General features: G+C 40.1%; 1 protein-coding gene across 6 annotated transcripts in view; it reads left to right on the top strand.

The window, feature by feature from the left end:
- The window catches only part of LOC138757891 (serine/threonine-protein phosphatase 2A 55 kDa regulatory subunit B gamma isoform), a 351,812-nt gene that overhangs the window by 224,350 nt on the left and 102,289 nt on the right, over window positions 1-25,173 (top strand). For all 6 annotated transcript variants that reach the window (XM_069925969.1, XM_069925967.1, XM_069925968.1 and 3 more), the window contains 3 exons: window positions 5,182-5,279; window positions 14,432-14,597; window positions 24,016-24,128. In XM_069925969.1, coding sequence (XP_069782070.1) covers window positions 5,182-5,279; window positions 14,432-14,597; window positions 24,016-24,128 — 377 coding nt within the window. The remainder of the gene's footprint in view (window positions 1-5,181; window positions 5,280-14,431; window positions 14,598-24,015; window positions 24,129-25,173) is intronic.

Here is a 25,173-nt window from a genome sequence, read left to right as displayed (position 1 = left end):
GAGTCTGTTGTCTATCTCGTTGTCGATCCTTGCATCTGATGAAATGGTGCAGCCGAGATAGGAAAACTGGTTGACCGTTTTGAGTTTTGTGTGCCCAATGGAGATGTGGGGGGGCTGGTGGTCATGGTGGGGAGCTGGCTGATGGAGGACCTCAGTTTTCTTCAGGCTGACTTCCAGGCCAAACATTTTGGCAGTTTCCGCAAAACAGGACGTCAAGCGCTGAAGAGCTGGCTCTGAATGGGCAACTAAAGCGGTATCGTCTGCAAAGAGTAGTTCACGGACAAGTTGCTCTTATGTCTTGGTGTGAGCTTGTAGGCGCCTCAGACTGAAGAGACTGCCATCCATGCGGTACCAGATGTAAACAGTGTCTTCACTGTTGAGGTCTTTCATGGCTTGTTTCAATGTTGGAAACCTGCAGTCAGACGAAGTGAGAGGAAACTTCCAGGCAAACCTCAGAGCAAAGCTCAAGGATGAAATCCGCCTCACGGACTAGTCCCCTGAAACCCTCTGGGATCAGCTGAAGACTGCCATACTGCAATCCACTGAAGAGGTACTGGGCTTCTCCTCCAGGAAAAACAAGGTCTGGTTCGACAAAAACAACCAGGAAATCCAGGAGCTGCTGGCAAAGAAGCGAGCTGCCCACCAGGCTCACCTCGCAAAGTCGTCCCGGCCAGAGAAGAAACTAGCCTTCCGTCGCGCATGCAGCCATCTTCAGCGCAAACTCCGGGAGATCCAAAATGAGTTGTGGACTAGCCTTGCCAAACGAACCCAGCTCAGAGCGGACATTGGCGACTTCAGGGGTTTTTACGAGGCTCTAAAGGCTGTGTACGGCCCCTCACCCCAAGTCCAAAGCCCGCTGCGCAGCTCAGACTGCAAAGTCTTCCTCAGTGACAAGATCTCCATCCTCAACCAATGGTCAGAACACTTCCAATCTCTTTTCAGTGCCAACCGCTCAGTCCAAGAATCCGCCCTGCTCCAGCTCCCTCAACAGCCCTTAAGGCTAGAGCTGGATGAGGTCCTCACCCGGGAAGAGACATATAAGGCAATTGAACAACTGAAAAGTGGCAAAGCAGCAGGTATGGATGGAATCCCCCCAGAGGTCTGGGAGGCTGGCGGCAAAACTCTGCATGCCAAATTGCATGAGTTTTTCAAGCTCTGCTGGGACCAAGGAAAGCTGCCTCAGGACCTTCGTGATGCCATCATCATCACCTTGTACAAAAACAAAGGCGAGAAATCAGACTGCCCAAACTACAGGGGAATCACGCTGCTCTCCATTGCAGGCAAAATCTTTGCTAGGATTCTCCTAAATAGAATAATACCTAGTTGTCGCCCAAAATGTTCTCCCAGAATCACAGTGCGGCTTTCACGCAAACAGAGGAACTACTGACATGGTCTTTGCCCTCAGACAGCTCCAAGGAAAGTGCAGAGAACAAAACACCTTTGTTGACCTCACCAAAGCCTTCGAAACCGTGAGTAGGAAAGGGCTTTGGCAAATACTAGAGCGCCTCAGATGCCCCCCAAAGTTCCTCAACATGGTTATCCAACTGCACGAAAACCAACAAGGTCGGCTCAGATACAGCAATGAGCTCTCTGAACCCTTCTCCATTAACAATGGCGTGAAGCAAGGTTGTGTTCTCGCACCAACCCTCTTTTTAATCTTCTTCACCATCTCATCTACATGTGTCTTTAATCTCTAGAACATCATTCCAACCATAATCTTGAGGATAAGCCTTGGAAAACCTTTCTGCATTAATGGTGTACTGCAGATATATAATGAAAATTACAATGGTGATTGAAGGAGAAATTTTGGCTTGAACCACAGGAGGTGGCTATGAAATAAGTTATGTCCTGTTGTTCAAGCCAAGAGATCCTTCCCCCAGTGCAAAATTTAAATTGACCAGATATTAAGGATCATTTAAACAGGAAAACCTGCAAATGTGGGTGTCAAGTGCAATACACAACATGCTTGAGAAGTTCAGCAGGTTGTGCATCATCCATGGAAAGTAAAGGGTAACCAACGTTTTGGGCCTGAGCATATGATTTCCTTTTGATTTGAGAAACAGAGCTGCTTGTTGAACATTGGTCCATGCAACAAATAACTTGATTCAGGGTAGCACTCCCTGCATTGTGAAAGAAAATGTTTGTTCAATGTTCCTTTGTTGTCATATAATCAAAAACGTTCTGTATATGTCAACTTTTGCCTGCCAGAAAGGCAAAGAATTAGCATCGAGGTCCCAGTGCTGAGTTTTCTTGAACTAATGAGAACGGCATGGTTTCTAAATTGATTTGCTTTTAGAAGCTGCTTTTAATTGTCTTGTAAAGTGTGCTGGTTGTGTACTTCAGAATGAAATTGCATCTTAGTTTTATTTTTGAATCTCATATCTCCATGGATGTTGATTGGTAATGATAATTAAAGTTGAGTTGTCAAACAAATGAACATTATTTCTTAATAGTATTGCATAGTTGTGTGAATCATAACTGTGTCTAATAATTCCACCTTATCACTCCTGTCTTGTCAAGCCTGTGACTCTTTAATGATAAAACACATACGAGTTCAAATTAATTTGTCAACTTAAAGGTATTATTTTTATGGAGGGGAATGTGTAGGATGCCTATTGCACCACACAAAATGTGAGTTGGGGGTGGGCAGTATGGGAACTGATGAAACAAGCTAATAGCCAGACTTTATTAGATTGCCTTCTAATTGATTACTAATGGAATTTCAAATTATTTTCATGCACTGTAAAATGAAGCATCATTTTTTAATTATTGTTTGTTCAAAGGCGAGTGTGGTTAAATAAGAACCCATTGAAAATATCATTAATTTTACTTAATGTACTACAATAATTAGTAAAGAAAATGAAATAACTTTTGTAGCTGTACATTGACAGGAAATTTTCCACATGTTCCACCCTGCTGTTGCCAGCTCTATTCCAAGGTTCTATGGTTAGATTGCTGGTCAACTGGTAGGCAACTAATGAAAGGGTGGACATTGGTTAAGCGCATATTAAAGCAAAACTGTCACTTCACTGATTATTTCACCTCCTCCCTCTCCATCCATTTAGTCCCTTCATTTCTTGTCTTGCTACTTTATTCATCTGCATCATCGAGTCAACTCTCAGCTTGTGTATCACAAGGTTCTGTTGGTCTTGAGCTGGCCATTATGAGCTGAATATTCATTCTTCTCCCTTCATTGTGGTCATGGATAGATACTGCGCCGAATTGAGCCCTTCCGTCCACCAAATCCACAGACACTCAACCCTTCACTTGATTTCCTTTTCTTTCTTGTTTTCCTCTTTTGTACAAGATCATCCCAGATTCTACCACTCACCTGCACAGTGGGGACACTTCACAGTGGCCAGTGTACCTCCCAAATGACACATTTTAGGATGTGGGTGGAGACCAGAGCACTTGGAGGAAACTGATGCTGTCACTGGGAGAACATGCAACCTCCACACAGTTCACTGCAGGTCAGGATCAGACTGTTTTCAGGAACTGTGAGGCAATGGGTCTGCAAGCTGCTTCACTGTGCTACCAATCTACCTGTGTAACACGATGTCATCAATGCAGTATTCCATTATCCGGAATTCAAGCAATCAGCTAAAAAAATTACCGGAAAATAAATAGGTAAATATGAAAGCTTAAAATTGACGAGTTCGTCATCGTGCAACATGCAATCTCAAGCAAGAGGAAAATTCACTTATCTGGCATCTTCCAATTGCCATAAATACTGTACTAAATTTGTAAAAATCCAGCTTTATCATTTTGCAGTTTACAAAGGTTATAAACTGCTAAACACTTTTATAGTTATGTTTCTTTTTTTGAGTATTTTATTTTTAATTTTATCAACAAACAATACCAAATTATCCTCACAGATGTGAATCATTAATACATGTTCCAAATATGACCCCGGCTTCATCTTTACGAAAGGTATCAAGTCCTTTATAGCTTTATAATGATGTAATTTTGGCTGTTTAATTCTGCAAAATGGAAGTGCCAATATCTTAGTCATGGCTGATGCACAATTTAGTAAATTGATGTCCCCACCCCATATTTTCTCATGTAGATATATCTAATTGTCTGATTAATATTTTAGTAATCAATACAAATAGTGATACTACAAGTGGTTGAATTACTGGACCAGTAGTTATGTGGCCTGGAATAAATCCCCAGGATCAGAGATCAAATTTAACTTCCATTATAATCTTGAATTGATTTAAAAAAAAGTTAATGATGACCACAAGACTCAGATTGTTGTCTTCAGCTATCTGGTTCACTGATGTTATTCATTAGTTTTTGCTATTACAACAGTCAAACTACTTTTTAAATCTAAATAAGTCGAGGAATGTGTATGTCTGTAGAGTACTGTTTCTGTGCCTTTACCATTGTTGAACTATCACTCCTCTTTGCGTCTGATCAACGTATCAATGATTCTGGCTGCACCATCTTGTTCATTTACAGTTCCAAGTTTGTATCAGGATTTAAAAGGCCATGATGTCACCATTGACTTATTTGGATAAATCCACCAGTGTGCTACCTTTAATCTTTTCGAACAAATTTCATTAAATATTTATCCACGACAATGAAGGGGTGATTATTTGTGTAACCCTAATAAGAAATGCAGTTGAGAACCATCATCAAAACTGCAATGTTCTGAGAATAATAATTTCACTGCATTCTGTATGGCACCACATGCATTAAAATCTTTAATAACAAAAACAGCTAATCTAATTAAACACCCCCCTCCCCTAAGTTTACAGATAAAGCCTCAGACAGGGGCAACTCTTATTAAGCAGGGGTAAGGAGACTCTTTAAAAGAGTCGCCCCAACCAGCTCTTCATCCTGGGCGAAACCATTGCTGTTTTACACAAATTTATTCAAGCAGCTGCTTTGAGCAAAGCATGACCAAGGCTCAATATTTGCTCTCACCTTCACCAAAGGTTGATGTGTGACTTCAGAGAACATTTACTTTTGCATTCTTAAGCTTGTCTTGTTTTACCTATTATTTTTTTTTAATTTATTTTCCTTGTTTTTTTTTGCCATTTGCTTGAGGCTGCCGATTGCTTGAATTCTGGATACCAGGGGTTTACTGTTTATCAATTCATTCCATATAAGATGAGTAAATATACCTTGGTTTCTCAATTTATTTAAGGTTTAAACTTTTGTTTTCATGTTTTTCAGCTGATATAATTTCTACTGTAGAATTCAACCAAACTGGAGAATTGCTGGCTACAGGAGACAAGGGAGGGCGTGTTGTTATATTTCAAAGAGAGCAAGAGGTGAGTGTTAATAAAGTGCAAGACTTTTGTGATTTTTTAAAAAATTGTGACATTACCACCTTGTGCCTCTGGCGTCCCTTGATTATTTTGGCTAATGTTAATCTTATTCCCTCTTCCCACCCCCTCCCCCTTACTATAAGTAGCACTAGCAAGTATTTCTGCTGGGGTACTAGTCCAAACATTCTGGTGCTACCAGTCCCTCTTGTTCGAGTCTCACCACCTTTTCCCTGAAAGAGAGCAAATGTCTCAACCTGCAGTCAGCTTTAGTCTGCTCTGCTTTACAGCAGAACCAGTGATGGTACGTGCAGCTGTTTGAATAAATTTGTGTAAAACAGCAATGGTTTCGCCCAGGATGAAGAACTGGTTGATGCCGCTCACTGTCGGGGCGACTCTTTTAAAGTGTCTCCTTATCCCTGCTTAATAAGATTTGCCCCTGTCAAAGGCTTCATCTGTAAACTTAGGGGGGGGGGGGGGTTTAATTAGATTGGCTGTTTTTAAGTTATTAAATTAAAGATTTTAATGCATGTGGTGCCACACAGAATGCAGTGACATTGTTATTCTCAGAACATTGCAGTTTTGATGATGGTTCTCAACTCCATGTATCTGAAGCAATTTCTTCTTTACCATGTCTTTGGCCGTGTATTTAATGGTCCCATCTCGCTGGACATACACAACCCTCGGGAGCCTGGATTTAATTTGCTGACCCGTTCTTTAGATTTTTTGTTCAGGATTTAATCCTTATTTCTGCCCATGTTGTTGGTACTAAAATGGACCATGAGTTCTGGCTGCTCACCTTCTCTTTTCTGAATACCAATAGCCTGCTTTGACATGTCTTTGAGCCTGGCTTCAGGGAGACAACATGCCTTTTGAGAGTTTTGGTCCTATAGAAATACCTACCTGCGCCTCTGACTCTGACATAGTTTGCCTGACTCTGGTGGAATTGAATTGTTTATTGTCATGTGTTCTGAGATATAGTGGAAAGCTTAGTTGTGCATGCTATCCAGGGAAGTCAACCCATATTTGAGTACAGTGACTTGTGTCATAATGAAATAAGAGCATATTGGCATGATCATCTTGTTGCTGTTATTTTCCTCTGAGAGGCTCTCCCATCTTGGATGAGAACACTTCTTTGGATACTGTCTGTCGAGGATGAGGGTAATGGTGGGGTGTGGGGGGGGGTTGGAGATGGGGGTGGGGAAGAGGGGGAAAATTGCCTCTTTTTTAAAATAAAAAGCAGCATCCAGATCAGTGGCACTGTAGCACTATTAATTAGACCCAGCAGATCACGTCGAGATTAATAGACTTTAAACTTAGTCATATCTTGCTTGCTGCTGGCCCAATTCCAAGGCAGTACTGAGACAGGGGATCGAACGATACTGCCATTATTAGGAATCCTAAAGGGTGAAAATTTACAGTATAGGGGCAGGCTAACCAGTACAATGACAGTAAGACAGTGTTTCACCACACACACCATTACTGGTTCTGCTGTAAAGCAGAGCAGACTAAGGCTGGCTGCAGGTTGAGACATTTGCTTGGCTGGGGACCCAATCGTGCAAAGCTGCCATCCTTGAGCTTATGACTGAATAATTGAGTCAGATTCCTGCAGAAACATTATCTCCCCCCCCCGCAGCAATATCCAAACAGGGGTTGCCAGTGCAATCACGTTGCCTCTCCTCATGGTCACCTGGATATTTGTCTGAGTCTTTGGTATTGCCACCTCCCTGAAACTATTCTGACGTTCTCTGCCTCCTGTCTGCTTTTTTCAGTGAGTCCCTTTGCGACTCCAACCAATCCATGTGATCTCAAAGGAGCTGCAGCCAGACATGCTTCCTATAAATATGCTCATCAATGATATCTATCTTCTTCCTGATCTCCCATATTTGATGAGCATAGTACACCACTGACATTCCTGGCCTTTTTGGGGACGGGGTAAATTATGCATTTACAGAAAGATTAAATCTTTTCTTTTGCTTTGTTGCTGATCACGCCTTCACCGAAGCCTGGTATTAACCTAAGCTTACTCTTTGGCCTCGAGCATCAGTCTGATGTCACAGCAGCCCTTCTCAACATAGTTACTCTAGTTTGGCATATGTACTGCAGAGTATGCTGAAGAAACTCAGTAGGTCATGCCATATCCCATGAGAAGTCAACAGAAACCAACGTTTTGGTCTTGGTCACTTTGTTAGGGATGTGGATTAGATGTTCCTGATGAAGGGCCTAGGCCTGAAATGTTGGCTCCCCTTTGCTACCTCTGGATGCTGTATGGCCTGTTAAGCTTCTCCAGCACATTTGTGTATTGCACTCGACCCCAGCATCTGCAGGTTTTCTCATTTAACTCCATTGACATTATTCCATAATTAAGGTTTTCTGTTTTAAAATGCAACATATAACAATAAGAGTAATGTATATTTCTTTTTGGATAAAGATGCTTTCTGTTTCGAGGACCCAGTGCAAAATAGGTTTTCCAATGAACGAATAAGATGAACGATAAGCAAGGAAATTAATTTGCATTGCAAACAGGAGCTTCAGTTTTTTTTCCATATTAACATTGACAACAGGTTTCTGGATGATTGGGCTCTCTTCCAGGGAAGGTGGGATCTGTTCTGACAAGATGATCTGCATCTGAAACAGAGGGGGATTAACATCCTTGCGGGAAGTTTTGCTAATGCTGCTCTGTGTGGGGGGAAGGGGTGGGTTAAGCTAGATTTGCAGATAGAGGAGTGGAGGAGGGAAAAGATGCTGTGAAAATTGTGTGTAACATGAGAAGTCAGAGTTGGAAATGTTCTCAGGTATATCTATTTCAATGCAAAGAGCATTGTAGGAAAGACAGGCAAGCCTGGAATGTGAATTGGCACGTGGAATTATGACATAGTGTTCATTAGTGAAACTTGGCTGCAAGAGGGGCAGGACTGACAGCTGAATATTCTGGGCTTCATTCTTTCAGATGCGATAGAAATGGAGCTGGTAGGATGGATGAAAGGGGAAGGAGTAGCATTACTCGCCATGGAAAATATCACATTAGTGCTTAGAGAGCTCATCAACTGAAGCTACATGGGTGGAGTTGAGGAATAGGAAAGGTATGACTACACTTATATTGTATTATAAACTGCCCAGTAGTCAATGAGAATTGGAGCAGCAAATCTGTAGAGAGGTAGCAGACAGCTGCAGGAAATGTAAGGTTGTGATAGGAGATTTTAATTTTCCACATATCGACTGGGTCTCCCATATTGTAAAAGGGCTAGGTGGCTTGGAGTTTGTCAAATGTGTTCAGGAAAGATTTCTAAATCAAAATAGAGAAGTACAAACTGGAGAGAGTGCAAAATGGATCTCCTATTAGGGAACGAGGCAAGACAGGTGACAGAAGTATGTGGAGGGAAACATTTTGCATCCAGTGATCATAATGCCATTAGTTTCAAGTTAATTATGGATAAGGATACATCTGGGCCTCTGGTTGAGATTCAAAACTGAAGAAAGGCCCATTTTGAGGAAATGAAGAAGTATCTGGAATGTGTTGATTGGGATAAGTTGTTTTCTCACAAGGATGTGTGAGGTAAGTGGAAGATGTTCAATGGTGAAGTTCTGAGAATATAGAATTTGTATGTTCCTGTCAGGATTAACGCCAAAGTTAAACCTTGGTTTTCAAGGGATATTGGGGATCTGGTTTGGAAGAAGAGACGGGTGTATAGCAAGTTTGGGTAACATGGAGCAAATGAGGTTAAAAAAGCAAGAAGAACCTCAAGAAAGTAATCAGGAAGGATAAAAGATGATATGAGATTTCTTTGGCAGACAATGTGAAGGAAAATCCTAAGGGTTTCCACAGGTATATTAAGAGCAAAAGGATAGAAGGGGCAAAATTGGTCACCTTGAAGGTCATAGTGATTGGCTTAGTGTGGAGCCAAAAGAGATGGGGGAGATTTTAAATGGGATTTTGCATCAGTAATTATTCAGAAAACTGGCACAGAGTTGAGGGAAGTGAGCAAGAGATCATGTAACCGATACAGATTAAAGAGAAGGAAATACTTGCTGTCTTAAAACTAATAAGATGAATGAATTCTCATCGCCTGACAAGATATTCCCTCGGATCTTGAAGGAAATTAATGTAGAAATGGCAGGGGTTCTGGCAGAAATATTTAAAATTTAAGGATTGGAGGGCAGCTCACATTGTTCTGTTGTTTAAAAAAAGGCGTCAAAGTAACCCTCGAAATTATAGGCTTGTGACCCTGACATCAGTAGTTGATAAATTATTGGAAAGTGTTCTAAGAGATTGGATTTAAAATATTTGGATAGCCAGAGACTGGTTAGGGATAGTCAACGTAGATTTGTGCATGGTAGGTCATGTTTAACCAATCTGGTTTGATGAGGTTACCAGGAAAGTTGATGAAAGGTGTGGATATTGTCTACATGGACTTTGACAAGGTTCAGAAGCTCAGTATTCATGGTGAGGTAGTAAACTGGATTTGACATTGACTGTATGGGAGAAGCCAGTGAGTAGTGGTGGAGGATTGCTTCTCAGACTGGAGGCCTGTGACTAGTGGTGTACCTCAGGGATTGGTGCTTGGTCCATTGTTGTTCATCATTTATATCAATGATCTGGATGATAATGTGGTAAAACGGATCAGCAAATTTGCTGATTACACAAAGATTAGGGGTGTTATGGACAACAAGCAATTTTTCAAAAATACTAGAGGTATCTGGACCAGCTGGAAAAATGTGCTGAAAAATGGCAGATGGAATTTAATGCAGACAAGTGTGAGGTGTTGCATTTTCGAAGGACAAACAAAAAAAAAGGAAATTCTACATGATAAATGGTAGGGCACTGAGATGTGCAGTTGAACAGAGGGATCTTGGAATACAGATACATAATTACCTGAAAATGGTGTCATGGGTGGATAGGTTTGTAAATAGACCTTTTGGCATATTGGCCTTCGTAAAGTATTGAGTACAGGAGTCAGGATGTTATGGTAAAGTTGTATTTGGTGAGGCCAAATTTGGAATATTGTGTGCAGTTTTGGTCACCTAACTATAGGAAAGAATCAATAAGATAGAATGAGTGCAGAGAAAATTAACTCTGATGTTGCCTGGACTTCAGGAATTGAATTGCAGGGAAAGGTGAAACAGGTTAGGACTTTGTTCCCCTAATGAGGGGACACATTTGATAAAGGTATTTAAAATTATGAAAGATCAGATTTTTCCACTGAGGATCGATGAAATACAAACCAGGGGACATGGTTAAGGATGAAAGGGGAAAAGTTTATGGGGGAACATAAGGGGAAAGTTTCTTCACACAGAGAGTGGTGGGAGTGTGGAATGAGCTACCAGATGAAGTGGTGAATGTGGGCTCAATTTTAACATTTTAGAAGAATTTGGACAGATGCATCGATTGGAGGGATATGGAGGGTGATGGACAAGGTACAGGTTAGTGGGGTGAGGCAGAAAAATTGTTTGGCACAGGCTAGAAAGGCCTGTTTCTGTGCTGCAGTGTTCTATTGTTCTAACAATTCATTCTAATCCAAGAACTGATAAATTAGCTTTTTAATCAAATAAGAATGTGACGATATTGTGAAAGGGATCATTTCTCCAGTGCAGAGTTTAGGACATTGACAGCTTGAAGTCCAAATTGCCATAGGAATTTCAACCTCCCTTGTTTACTTGCTTTTCAAGCCAAGTTGAATTTATCGTCATCTGATTGTTCATGTACATCCTGATGAAACAGCAGTCCAGTAGCCTTGCCCGCTTCATGAAGTGCAATCGCTGTTGCGCCTTCCTGACAAGTGAGGAGATGGTGTGTCCATGATAGGTCACTAGTTAAGTGAACTCCAAAGGAACCTGGTGCTCTCTACTTCAGAGTTGTTGATGTGGAGTAGACGGTCTTCCTGATGTCCATGATTATCTCCTTTGTCTTGAGACTCAGGTTGTTACTCTTGCACCATAACACGAGATTTTCCATCTCTTCCCTACAGTGTGACTCATTGTTGCTGAGGAGACCAACTACTGTTGTGTCATCCACAAACTTGATGATGAAGTAGTCATGGGTCTGTAGTGTGAACAGGAGTGGCTGAGTACACAGCCCTGGGATGTGCTAATTCTCAGTCTGACGGTGCTCGATATTCTGCTACTGACCCGGATAGACTGTGGTCTTTCTGTTAGGAAATCCAGGGTCCAATTACAGAGGGGGGATGTTGAGTTCCAGTGAGGACAGCTTCTCCACCAGTCTCTGGGGAATGATTGTATTAAATGCTGATCTGAAGTCAGTAAACAACAGCCTGTCGTATAAAGCGTCGTTCTCCAGGTGGGGCCAGAACAGGGTGAAGCGACAAGGCTATAGCATTGTTTGAGGAATGGTTTGTTCCATAGGCCAATTGAAATGGCTGCAGCATCTCTGGAAGTTGTGTTTTGATGCGTTTCATCACCAGATGCTCAAAGCATTTTATAATGGTGGAGGTCATTACCACAGTGCGGTAGTCATTGAGGTCTGTTATTGTTGCCCTCTTGGGTACCAGGATGATGCTGGCTCTCTTGAACCCTCCAGGAATGATGGACTGCTGAAGTGAGGTGTTGAAGATGTCCGTGAGGACCTCCATCTAGTGGTCTGCACAGTCCTTCATTGCCCATCCATGTATGTTGTCTGGTCCCACCACCTGGTGTGGGTTCCCCTTGGATAGGATTCTCTTCACCTCGGCCATGGTTAAGAGGGGGCCACATGGAGCTTTCTTTGGTAACATCCTATTCTTCTCATCAATGCTTGCATAGAAGGTGTTCAATGTGTCCAGAAGGGAGGTGTCATTGTCCTTCATTTGCAAGGTTGACTTGTGTTCCATTATAGATCATGTTCTTATTAAGGGCCTTTAACCTACCATTAGTGTTCGTAACTCGATGCTGTCGACCTCTGCCATCTTGAGTACTTCGACGTTAGGGATGAAATCGCTCCAATGAATGTTGAGGATGGAGCAGAGACAACGCTGGTGGAAGCGTTCTAGGAGCCATAGGTGATGCCGGTAGAGGACCCATGATTCGGAGCCGAACAGGAGTGTGGGTATGACAACGGCTCTGTATACGCTTATCTTTGTGAGGTTTTTCAGTTGGTTGTTTTTCCAGACTCTTTTGTGTAGTCTTCCAAAGGCGATATTTGCCTTGGCGAGTCTGTTGTCTATCTCGTTGTCGATCCTTGCATCTGATGAAATGGTGCAGCCGAGATAGGTAAACTGGTTGACCGTTTTGAGTTTTGTGTGCCCGATGGAGATGTGGGGGGGCTGGTAGTCATGGTGGGGAGCTGCTGATGGAGGACCTCAGTTTTCTTCAGGTTGACTTCCAGGCCAAACATTTTGGCAGTTTCCGTAAAACAGGACGTCAAGCGCTGAAGAGCTGGCTCTGAATGGGCAACTAAAGCGGCATCGTTTGCAAAGAGTAGTTCACGGACAAGTTTCTCTTGTGTCTTGGTGTGAGCTTGCAGGTGCCTCAGATTGAAGAGACTGCCATCCGTGCGGTACCGGATGTAAACAGCGTCTTCATTGTTGAGGTCTTTCATGGCTTGGTTCAGCATCATGCTGAAGAAGATTGAAAAGAGGGTTGGTGCGAGAACACAGCCTTGCTTCACGCCATTGTTAATGGAGAAGGGTTCAGAGAGCTCATTGCTGTATCTGACCTGACCTTGTTGGTTTTCGTGCAGTTGGATAACCATGTTGAGGAACTTTGGGGGGCATCCGATGCGCTCTAGTATTTGCCAAAGCCCTTTCCTGCTCACGGTGTCGAAGGCTTTGGTGAGGTCAACAAAGGTGATGTAGAGTCCTTTGTTTTGTTCTCTGCACTTTTCTTGGAGCTGTCTGAGGGCAAAGACCATGTCAGTAGTTCCTCTGTTTGCGCGAAAGCCGCACTGTGATTCTGGTGCGCTGGGTGCGCTGGGTGGGTCACATCTCCAGAATGGAGGGCCATCGCCTTCCCAAGATCGTGTTATATGGCAAGCTCTCCACTGGCCACCGTGACAGAGGGGCACCAAAGAAAAGGTACAAGGACTGCCTAAAGAAATCTCTTGGTGCCTGCCATATTGACCACCGCCAGTGGGCTGATATCGCCTCAAACCATGCATCTTGGCGCCTCACAGTTTGGCGGGCAGCATCCTCCTTTGAAGAAGACCGCAGAGCCCACCTCACTGACAAAAGGCAAAGGAGGAAAAACCCAACACCCAACCCCAACCAACCAATTTTTCCCTGCAACCGTGTCTGCCTGTCCCGCATCGGACCTGTCAGCCACAAACAAGCCTACAGCTGACGTGGACTTTTACCCCCTCCATAAATCTTCGTCCGCGAAGCCAAGCCAAAGAAGGAGTGTTGGTAACATTGTCAACCAATTGTTGTATCTGTTTGAATCGGTTAAAATTTTCACCTTGTCCCACCCCCTCTCAGTCACCCATTTCTCCCCTAAAAATGAAAATTTGTGCTCATCTGGTGTCTCATTCAAGTAATTATTTTTCTTTTTGAAAGGGGGGGGATTTTTTTCTTTCTTTTTTTCTTTTTTTTATATATATATAAAAAATGTTCATGTTCATGTTTAATTGCTGTATATGTCATATATCATTTGTTTTTTGAAGGAATAAATAAAGTTTAAAAAAAAGTAATTATTTCTGGTTCTTACTGTATTTGCAGAGAAATGTATTCAAGACAGAGAAGAGTAATACATCAGGGTGGGACCATTGGCTGAATTTCTTCTTTTGCCCTTTGCTCAAACCAAAAAATACAATGCTTATAATGCTCACAGCTGTGTAGACAAGATAAATAATCGTAGTTGTGAAATATTCTGGTTTGCCTTGCTCAATTTCTGTTCCGGGGTGGGAGGTGTGGAGAATATCTGCCTCTGTCAGCAAGGAGTTTGCACGTTCCTCCTGGGTTCCTCCAGATGCTCTGATTTCCTCCCATGTTGCAAAGACATATAGGGTTAGTAGGTTAATTGGTCACATGGGTGGTGCAGGCCTGTGGGCTGGAAGTGCCTGTAACTGTAGCTTTTAAAATTCTTATTGGCCATGACTTCAAAAGTTTTAAATAAAAATATCTAAATCTTAATGGTTATTAATGATTATCTTTCCCCACCCCCCCCCCCACCCTGGATCTAGAAATCCTTTGTTCTTTTGTTGAACTTCTAAATTGACCTTTTTTTTCCAGACAAAAAGTCAGCCTCACCACCAAGGTGAGTACAATGTTTACAGCACTTTCCAGAGTCATGAACCTGAGTTCGATTACTTAAAAAGCCTGGAGATTGAAGAAAAGATCAACAAGATTCGGTGGTTGCCTCAGCAGAATGCAGCCCACTTCCTGCTCTCTACAAATGGTGAGTGAACACTAGCTCTCTTCCTTGTGTTATCAGTCTTGTCTTGTTGGCCAAATAGTTGCTGAATATCTCCATATTTTCCTGATTCTTCTGACAAATCATGGAAATTGTAGAATCATGCAGCCCAAATATGTCTGATGATAATTAAACTGATCCTATGTGAATCTAATGTTTTGCTTATCACCTTCTCGTGAAATCACTTCAGGAGAAATTTATAGAGGCCAATTAACCTGCAGTTTGGGATATGGGGTGAAACTTGGCTATTTGGAGGAAACTCACAAGGTCAAGAAGAACATGCAAACTCTACACACTACTATGGAGAACAGGATTGAATTTAGGTCGTTGGAGCTTTGAGGTGATAACTGTTGGCTCACTGAGTCTGTCGGCTATTGCATCAATCCCACCTTTTTCCCAATATTTACCTCCAACCCATTCTATCACATGTGTGCATGAACATTCCTCTCACACTAAGAACCACTTCCAATAGTTAATTAATTCAAAGCCTGCTCAGCCTGCATACCTTTTGGAGTGTGGGAGGAATCTGGAAAGGCTTGGGGAGGGGGTGTTTGCAGCAGAGGTTCTGCAAACTCCACAGAGATGGTACGGAAGTCAGAAATGAACCCAGATCACCTGACCTGTGAGACAGTATCAATCATACTGCCAGATTTTAAAATTAATGGGCTTGTCTTGGATCTTGTACTGACCCAAGAGGATGCAGTTCAGCAGATTGGGTCCATGCTGGCTCCCTGAGGAGCAATCTCATTGGTTGTCTCTTTATTTCACTTTACCCTGTTCTTTCATAAAATTGACAATTTTCCTCTTTTTTTCCAATAACCTGCACAATGGGGCAATTTGCAGTCACCAATTTACTATAATTATAGCTGTAGAGAATATGAATCCTTCCTCATGGAAGTGGACTCTTCAGCCACTGTTCACCTGACGTCATCCACTTATTGATGTTAATTATGTTAATTTTCTTCTGTGTTTTCCACATCAGTTCCTAACAACCTCACCTCCAACCCCCCCCCCACCGAATTCTACCACATCATGTGCCAGTGGCCATTTAACCTAATGACCCCCATGTCTTTGGGATGTTGGAGAAAATGAGTACCAGAAGAAACACAGCTGGTCAGAAGGAGAACATCCCAACTCCACATGGACGCCATCTAGGAATGAGCCACTCCCTGACACGGAGGCTGTGGTTTTGTTGGCTGAACCACTGTGCTGTCCAGTTTTGAATGTTGGTGGAAACTGAAGCACCTGCAGAAATTGGCACAGATACAGAGGACTGTGTGCTGATACCACTGAAGGTCAGAGCTGAACCCTTGTTCCTGGAGCTGTAAGGCATCACCAATAGCCATGATGCCACCATGCCATCCATGTTAAAGGAATACATCACTTATCTGAATGAGTTCTACAATGCAGACCAGAAGTTCAGTGCTAACAGGGATAAAACCATTCACCTGATACTTATTTTGAACACTTTTTCTTTCCATCACAGTGGCAGAGTGTACCATGGGATATGTTGCATTAACTTATTAAAGTTTCTTCAACATGACCAAACCTCCAACTTTCACCACCTTGAAGGACAAATGTACCAGAGTCAATAGTAGTGTGAGAGTTGCCCTGATTTGACACAAATTTTGCTTGAAATGTTCAGAGATTTCTTGACTATGGATGAGCCAAAAATTCAGGAGCTTGCAAAGTACCAGCATTATGGAAGCTAATTTGCAGCAATTGATTTGCCTTGTGTAACTCAGAATGTTTTCACCACTCCAGATGAGGATTGCCTTAAAGCAAGGAAGTGATTTACCAAATGAGGATTAAATGTTGGTCAGTTATTTATACCACCAGAGCATAGAAACAGAAGTAGGCTATGAGTCTGCTCCATAGTCAATCATCAATCAGGAGCTGATCCATTTTCTCACTGAAGAGATCTTTCTCCATGTCTTCTTTTGCCAGAGATTACATTGGACAATGCAGATTTTTTTTCCTAAATATATTTGGGTGGGTTTTTTTTATTTTGAGCTGCTGATCACTGAAACACCTTTAAAAGTTCCTAATACATACCTTTTTTTTTAAAGAAAACTTTTTTTTATTTCCTGACATATTTTAAGTCGACGAGTATATTGCTGTTTTGGTCAGTCCAAGCATCCTTGTGCATGCACTCATTGCAGGTGCTATGCAAATGTCTTGGGGATGGACATGTTTAGTCAAGATAGATATGGACAGGCTATAAAAGCAGTTCACATATACAATGTGTATTACATTGATTATAGGTTGAACACCTGTTGATGCACATGCTCTTCAGGCAATAGTGAGTGAACTTGTAGCATTTATTGTCTTCAGGAAGATTTAAAACAGCAAAAATGTCTTGTCAATGACTGCACTTGTGAAGAAAGCCTATTAGCTCTCTTTTGTTGTAAAATTAGTTGTTGTAAAATTAAAAAACCAAAACAAACCCTGGGTTCCTCCCATTTATTGTATAACATGTGCAGTCAGCCCGAGAATTGGCTCACAAGTACTCAGAAGTTAATGTCATTTGCAGTTCCAGTGATGTGACGAGAATAGAAAGATCACATTCTCCAATTTCCTACATGTTACAAAAAATCTGAAATTATCTTTGTGTTTAGCTTGACGTTGTCTATAATAATTCTCAATTTTTATTCAGAAAGCAAAAATTTTGGGAAAATAAATTATTTTCCAGTGATGTCAGTATCAAGAGTTTTCATTCTGAAGAATGAATTGGAATCAAATTCTCAAGGCATCAATATTTAGGATTCCCTGGTGGTGATTTTTTCTGTTGTTCCCTTGGTTATATCGGGGCAGCTGAAAAGAGTGGCCAGGGATGCCTGGAATAAGTCAGCCAGTTAGCAACACAGGCAGCACCTTGAGAATGCTCTCAGGTCTTGTCAATTCCATATGTAGCCAGCACTCAAGTTCTGAAGAGCATGGACTAATAGTTGGCAGGTTATTAAAATGAATCATGTAAAGGAACTATTTCTACTGAACGGAAATTGCTTTTCAGCCAGGTTGATGGATTTTAAAGATTTATTATGTATGCAATGATGGATGACTTTTAGTCAGCATTAGAATTATTTTCCAAATACTCAAGCCTTCAGAGAAGGTATGTGAACAGAGGACTATGTATTTGAGGAACATCTTAATTGTATCAACAGCATTTTTACCAAAATATAATGTGGATTTTCAGTGAAAGTCAATTAGCATAATATTGAAGGTCACAGGATCATTATTTCAAGCCAAAATGGTCTACGATATGATGACAATTGATTTAATGTTTCTGTTAAAAGGAATGAAATCTATTGATGACTTTTTCCGGTTGTCCCTAAAGAAATAATTATGTTGTTAACCCCCACCAAAATAAGATTGTTAATTACAGTTCCATGAAAAATTGATTTGGTTGTCACTTTTGAAATGCTAATTACTGCAGTTGATTCCGAAGTGGGGTACTGCATTGATGATGACGATAATTTCTACTCAAGATTGGTGACGTTGAGTATCATCTGAATATGGGAAAATAGGTTAAATGGGGTGAGAAAATAGTATTCCTTTAAAGGGACTTTTTACAGAGTAATTTTAATTTAAAAGCCAGGGAAATCCTTGGAGCACAAAACTGTAAATGATGTTAATTATGAGCTCAGCTTATGATTTGCACTTGAATCATGAAAGCAGCTGAGTGAATTGCTCTCTGGTCCCTTAATAAGGAGATTCACAATTCAACTTGCGCTTCAGACACTTGAGAGCACCAATGGAAGATGGCACTGCTTCGTGCAATGTTGAGGGAGAGTAGCACAGTCATAGATGCCATGTTTTGGATAAGATGTGAAATCACAGGCCTGTGTCTTCTTGCTTATTTTTGGACTATATCTCAATGATCATGTGGAGTTTTCCATCTGTATATTTCCAAAGTTAACAGTGACTGTACAGCTGATACTTTACTGTAAAGAGTCTGAATTTTTAGTGCGATTATAAATGTTTTCCTGCTGCTAACACAAGGCTCCTGTTTAGCTCAATAAAATGTAATTGTTTATTTTGAAAGTCAAATCCATTTTGTTGCACTAAAAAGATCAGATTTGATTTGGCTCTGAAAATTACTTCCATTCTGAGGCATTTTTTTAAAAGATCTTAACCTAAAAATGGTGCTTAAACATTTAAGGTTTACAGAACAGGAGGAGGCTATTCAGTGTACACCCTCTACCAGAGTATCTTTCTAATTCCACCCATTGCTTCTTCATAGTAATGTGTTTGTTCCTCCACCATGTCTTCATCGATTTTATGGCTACAATGGAATCAACTTTCACCACATCTGCAGGAAATGTATTTCAGACTCCAACCAATTTTCTTTGTCAATTTTCTTCTCTATTATTTTCTTGTGATCTCCAGATTGTGATCACTCAACATTGGGAACAATCTCTCTTTTTTTAAAGAATATTTTTATTTTAAAATTTTAACCATACATGCATTCAAATATATTTCAAAATACAGATGTATTAATGTGTTTAATATCAAATGCATGATGATAATCGTACCCAAAACCCCCCTCCCCAACCTCCTAAAGTCCCAAGAAAAAAAATAAAAGAAAGAAAAAAGTAAAGATTTAAGTGTTAGGATAGAGAAATAAAGAAGAGAAGGAATGAGAATGGACTGCTAAAAGTGTTAAATCCCATCTGGCCTAAAATTCATATCCATTTCATCGTTAATAAGGTTCCACACAGGTCTTAAAGGTGAAGAAGAGCATTTAGAAATCTAAAAAATGAAAAATATAATGCTGATTTTTTTTTTTGTAAATACAGGTGCCAAATTTGTAAAGATATATATATTTTTTCCCTTAAATTATATGTAATTTTATCAAGGGGGACACATCTGTGTATTTCCCCACTCCATTGTTCCAAACTCAGGTGTGAATCAAATTTCCAAACAACTTCAATACACTTTTTGGCCACTGCTAATGCAATTTTAACAAATTCTATCATGTATTTAGTTAATTTCAATGTGGGTCTTATCCTTATAATGTTACGTAATAAAAATAAATCTGGATTTTGTGAAATTGGATTTGTGTAATTTATTCTAAAAAAAATTCCCTTTTCCAGCTAGAAGGGTCTTATTTTATCACATGACCATGATGAATGTTTAAAAAAAATTCCCACTTTTTTGCCACATATAAAACACTGATCTGATCAATCTGATATCAATTTATTTAATTATTGTGGTGTGAGGTATAACTGAAGTAAAAAAAATATTGTACCAATCTATAGCTTACATTTATTGTATTGGTCATACAGTCTCGACATAAATCAGCCCAATTTTCCTCATCTATTATCACATATAAGTCTGACTCCCATTTTCATCTATATGTATGAATCCCCGGTTTAGGGGTCCCCTTTTGGAGTAAATGATAAATTGCTGAAATAGATTTCTTATTTCCATTTTTTATTAAAGTCTCTATATCATTACACTTTGATAAATACATTGCTTGACCCATCTTATCCCTTAAATATGCTCTGATTTGAAAATAGCAAAATATCATATTATTAAGAATACCATATTTATTCTTGTTGTTTAAATGATAATAATTTCCCTTACTCATAACAGTCTTCAATGTATCTGATCCTTTTATGAGACCAGATTTCATAAATTTGATTATTGAAGTACATGGTGTAAGTCTGTTATGAGTTAAAGGAGTTTTAGAGTTTAATAAGTCTTTATTCCACATCTCCAACGGGCACACAGAACTCAAAACGGTCAACCAGTTTACCTATCTCGGCTGCACCATTTCATCGGATGCAAGGATCGACGAGATAGACAACAGACTCGCCAAGGCAAATAGCGCCTTTGGAAGACTACACAAAAGAGTCTGGAAAAACAACTACCTGAAGAAACACATAAAGATCAGCGTGTATAGAGCCGTTGTCATACCCACGCTCCTGTTCGGCTCAGAATCATGGGTCCTCTACCGGCATCACCTATGGCTCCTAGAACGCTTCCATCAGCGCTGTCTCCGCTCCATCCTCAACATTCATTGGAGCGATTTCATCTCCAACATCGAATTACTCGAGATGGCAGAGGCCAACAGCATCAAATCAACGCTGCTGAAGATCAAACTGCGCTGGGTAGGTCACATCTCCAGAATAGAGGACCATCGCATTCCCAAGATCGTGTTATATGGCGAGCTCTCCACTGGCCATCGAGACAGAGGTGCACCAAAGAAAAGGTACAAGGACTGCCTAAAGAAATCTCTTGCTGCCTGCCACATTGACCACCACCAGTGGGCTGATAGCGCCTCAAACCGTGCTTCTTGGCGCCTCACAGTTTGGCGGGCAGCAACCTCCTTTGGAAGAAGACTGCAGAGCCCACCTCACTGACAAAAGACAAAGGAGGAAAAACCCAACCCCAACCAACTAATTTTCCCTTGCAACCGCTGCAACCGTGTCTGCCTGTCCCACATCGGACTTGTCAGCCACAAACGAGCCTGCAGCTGACGTGGACATTACCCCTCCATAAATCTTTGTCCGCGAAGCCAAGCCAAAGAAAGAAGTCTTTATTCCATTGTCTTTATTTGTATTATGCCAAATTCTAATCAAATGTTTCAATAGAGGAGTTTCTCTTTTAGCAGTCATTAATTTCTCATCCCATTAATATATAAAGTCTTCTGCATTTCTCTTTCCTATTTTATCTAATTTTATTTTTACCTAAGCAAATTTTTCCCCCTCTTCAAAGACAGAGGTAAGAAATTTTATTTGGGCTGCTCTATAATTTTTAAAGTTAGGGAGCTGTAAACCTCCCATTTCATATTTCCACTTGAATTTTTCTATAGAAATTCTGGACATTTTATCTTTCTATTAAAAACAATTTAAAACATTCATAAACAAAGGCATCACTAAATCTTTAAACTTTTTGTAAAATTCAGGCAGAAATCCATCTTCTCCAGGAAATTTATTACTTTGTAAAGAATTTAGCACTTCCTCCACCTCCTTTGAAGTAAGGAGCCATTTAACTCTGCTTGTCCTGTTAAATCTAATATTGGTAATGCTATATGTGTCAAAAAGTCTTCTATTTTATTAATAACTCCCTGGGATTCTGATTGATATAACATAGCATAAAATCATTTAAAAGTTTAATTAAATTCTTGAGGTTTATAACTAACAGAATTTGTCTCCATTTCCACTGCATTAATAGTTTTTGAATTCTGTTCTGTCTTGAATTGCCAAGAAAGTAACTTCTGTGCCCTTTCACTTAACTCATAACGTTTCTGTTTCATTTGTTATCATTTTTTTGTTTTATAGTTGTGTATTGTATTGTACTCCAATTTTTAAATTAATGCTTTCTCTTTTTTAATCTTCAGAATACCTTCATTAGAGATCTTTTTCTCAATTAATTATCTTTTTCCAATTGTTTCCCCTCTCTTATATAGTCTTTTTTCAATTTGGAAGTATAAGTCATAATTTGTCATCTTAAATACACCTTTAAAGCATCCCATATTATAAATTTATTAGGTGTGGATGCACAGTTAAAACCATCATCTTATTGACCCTTATCTTTATTAAATTCAGACTACATGATAATTGCTAAAGTTCTTGCAAATAGACTGACAAAATATTTACCTAAATTGAGAAATATGGATCAAATGGGTTTTGTGAAAGAGACAATCATCTGATAATATTATTGAATATAATTCATCTAGCACAAAAAAGAGGTGATCTAAGTGTAGCATCATCACTAGATGCAGAAAAGGTGTTTGATAGATTAGAATGGGAGTTTTTTATTTAAAGCATTGGAGTAGGAATTTTTTAAATAAATTGGGTAAGAGCTTTGTATAATGAACCAAAAGCCAAGGTGGTAACAAATGGTCAAATTTATGTCCCATTTCGATTAACAAGATGTAGTAGACAAGGATGTCCATCGTCTCTAGTATTATTTGTTTTAGCTCTAGAGTCCTTATTTATGGGGGTCTGGATATTAATGGCTTTAGAATTAATCAAGATTATAAGATTAAATAAGATTATCTTATTTGCTGCTATTGTGCTGATATATTTGACATAACCAGCAAATTCATTACAAAAGCTACATTTTAAGTTGGAAGAATATGGTGCAGTTTAAGGTTATAAAACAAATTGGGACAAGAATGAAATTATGCCTCTCACAAGAGGTGATCACACGATTTGCCAAAGAAATACTCAGTTTAAATGGCTGACAAATAGGATAAAATATTTAGGAGTTTGGATAAAAATGTTCAAAATTTATATAAACTGAATTATTTGCCATTACTTATAAAGTTGAAGAGGATTTAAATAGATGGACCATATTGCCTCTAACATTAGTAGGAAGAGTTCATTATATAAAAATGAATGCATTTCCCAGAATTCAGTATCTTTTTCAATTATTGCCTGTAATAATACCTCAGAAATTCTTTCAAGTATTAAATAAATATATTAGAAAATAGGAACAATCTCTTACCATCCATTCTGTCCAGATCCCTCATCGCTTTGTATACTTTTACGATCTTTGTCTTTCCTTTTAAGAAAATAGTTCCAGTCTTTAGTCCATTCTTGCCACAGTTTACCATCTTGTGAATCATTCTTGTAAATCTTTCCTGGACACACTATTTTCTTTACACCTTTCCTATAATAAGGTGAACAGAATTGAACATGACACTGAAATTGAGACTGGATCATAGTTCTATGAGATTCAGCATGAGTTCTCTGCTTTTACACTTTATGTTTGTATTGATAAAGTTAGGAATTATTTAATCCTTGTTTTACCACTTTCTCAATCTTCCTTGCCACATTCAATGACTTGTATGCCCAGACCCCAAGATACCCCTCCCTCCTGCATGTCTTGTAAATGGCAACCTTTATTCGACATGCATCATACCAAATCTTTTGGCATTGAACTAAATCACTCACGGTTCTGCCAATTCTGTCAGCCAGTTTGCCTTCTTGCAGTTTATCACTCTCCTCCATTTCATACTGCCAAGTTTTGCAGAAACGGTCCCCTTTATGCTATGTGCACCACCCCACTGTTCTGGTTGTTGAATACCATCTGATCAAAAGCTTCTCAAAATTGTGCATATTTTGAGAACTTTTGTAAAACTGTTCTTTGATTTTTTTTTAAAAAACCCAAGAAATTCACTCAGTCCTTCACAGTACTATCTATTTTGCCCCATTTAAAAGTTGGCTCCATTCAAGTGACTGCTATGTCAAGCATTCAGCTATTTCTAAGCATTTGTTCATGCTTCTATTTATCAATAATTTACTCCATAATACAGATAATATCCATCTGTTTTGATAGGTCATTTTAGCTGATTACCAGTGAAATGGATAAGCTATTTGCTATTATTTAACCGTTTATTATTATTGAGCATTCTGTGCTAACAAATAACATCGTCTGCTTTTTACAGATAAAACGATTAAATTGTGGAAGGTCAGTGAAAGGGATAAGAGGCCAGAAGGTTATAACCTCAAAGATGAAGAAGGAAGAATGAAGGATTTATCAACTGTTACAGTGCTGCAGGTGAGCATCTCTTTGACCAATTGAACTTCTCACTTTGACAGACTTGTATAAGTGTTTTCAGTGATAATACACTCAAACTCTTTTGCATCATGGTTTAAAAAGTGTGAAAAGACATGTTAGCTAGCACCTTCCGATGTCGAAAGAGACCAAGAAACAATATTGAAGGGATTTGATCACATAATCTTTTAGAATGATTGCATTAATGAAGAACTGACTTTCATGAGAAAATGCCTTCTTATTGGGTTTTCCTTCTTGAGTCAGCTCATTTGATGCACTGAGACGCAAGTAAGGTCACAGCCAGACGCTTCCCGTTCTCTGACTTGTTAAGAGGGAACTACTTAATGTGACTCGAATCGATCGAATTGTTACTGAAAAGCATCTGGTTGCAATCCTGGATATTGTTCCTGCTCACCTCATAATTTGGCCACATGCATAATCTGAAACCTGGTTGATTTCATTTGAGCTACAAACCGAGTAATTAGGAAGAGAGGAAATTATTTACAATGCTTAATATACAAGTTATGTCACACCCTCTTCTTCTTTGGCTTGGCTTCGCGGACGAAGATTTATGGAGGGGGTAAAAAGTCCACGTCAGCTGCAGGCTCGTTTGTGGCTGACCAGTCCGATGCGGGACAGGCAGACACGATTGCAGCGGTTGCAAGGGAAAATTGGTTGGTTGGGGTTGGGTGTTGGGTTTTTCCTCCTTTGCCTTTTGTCAGTGAGGTGGGCTCTGCGGTCTTCTTCAAAGGAGGCTGCTGCCCGCCAAACTGTGAGGCGCCAAGATGCACGGTTTGAGGCGTTATCAGCCCACTGGCGGTGGTCAATGTGGCAGGCACCAAGAGATTTCTTTAGGCAGTCCTTGTACCTTTTCTTTGGTGCACCTCTGTCACGGTGGCCAGTGGAGAGCTCGCCATATAATACGATCTTGGGAAGGCGATGGTCCTCCATTCTGGAGACGTGACCCATCCAGCGCAGCTGGATCTTCAGCAGCGTGGACTCGATGCTGTCGACCTCTGCCATCTCGAGTACCTCGACGTTAGGGGTG

This window comes from Narcine bancroftii, chromosome 3 (genome assembly GCF_036971445.1).
Source record: "Narcine bancroftii isolate sNarBan1 chromosome 3, sNarBan1.hap1, whole genome shotgun sequence".
NCBI lineage: Eukaryota > Metazoa > Chordata > Chondrichthyes > Torpediniformes > Narcinidae > Narcine > Narcine bancroftii.
Note: the sequence above shows the minus strand (reverse complement) of the source record. Positions and strands in the feature narration are given on the sequence as shown.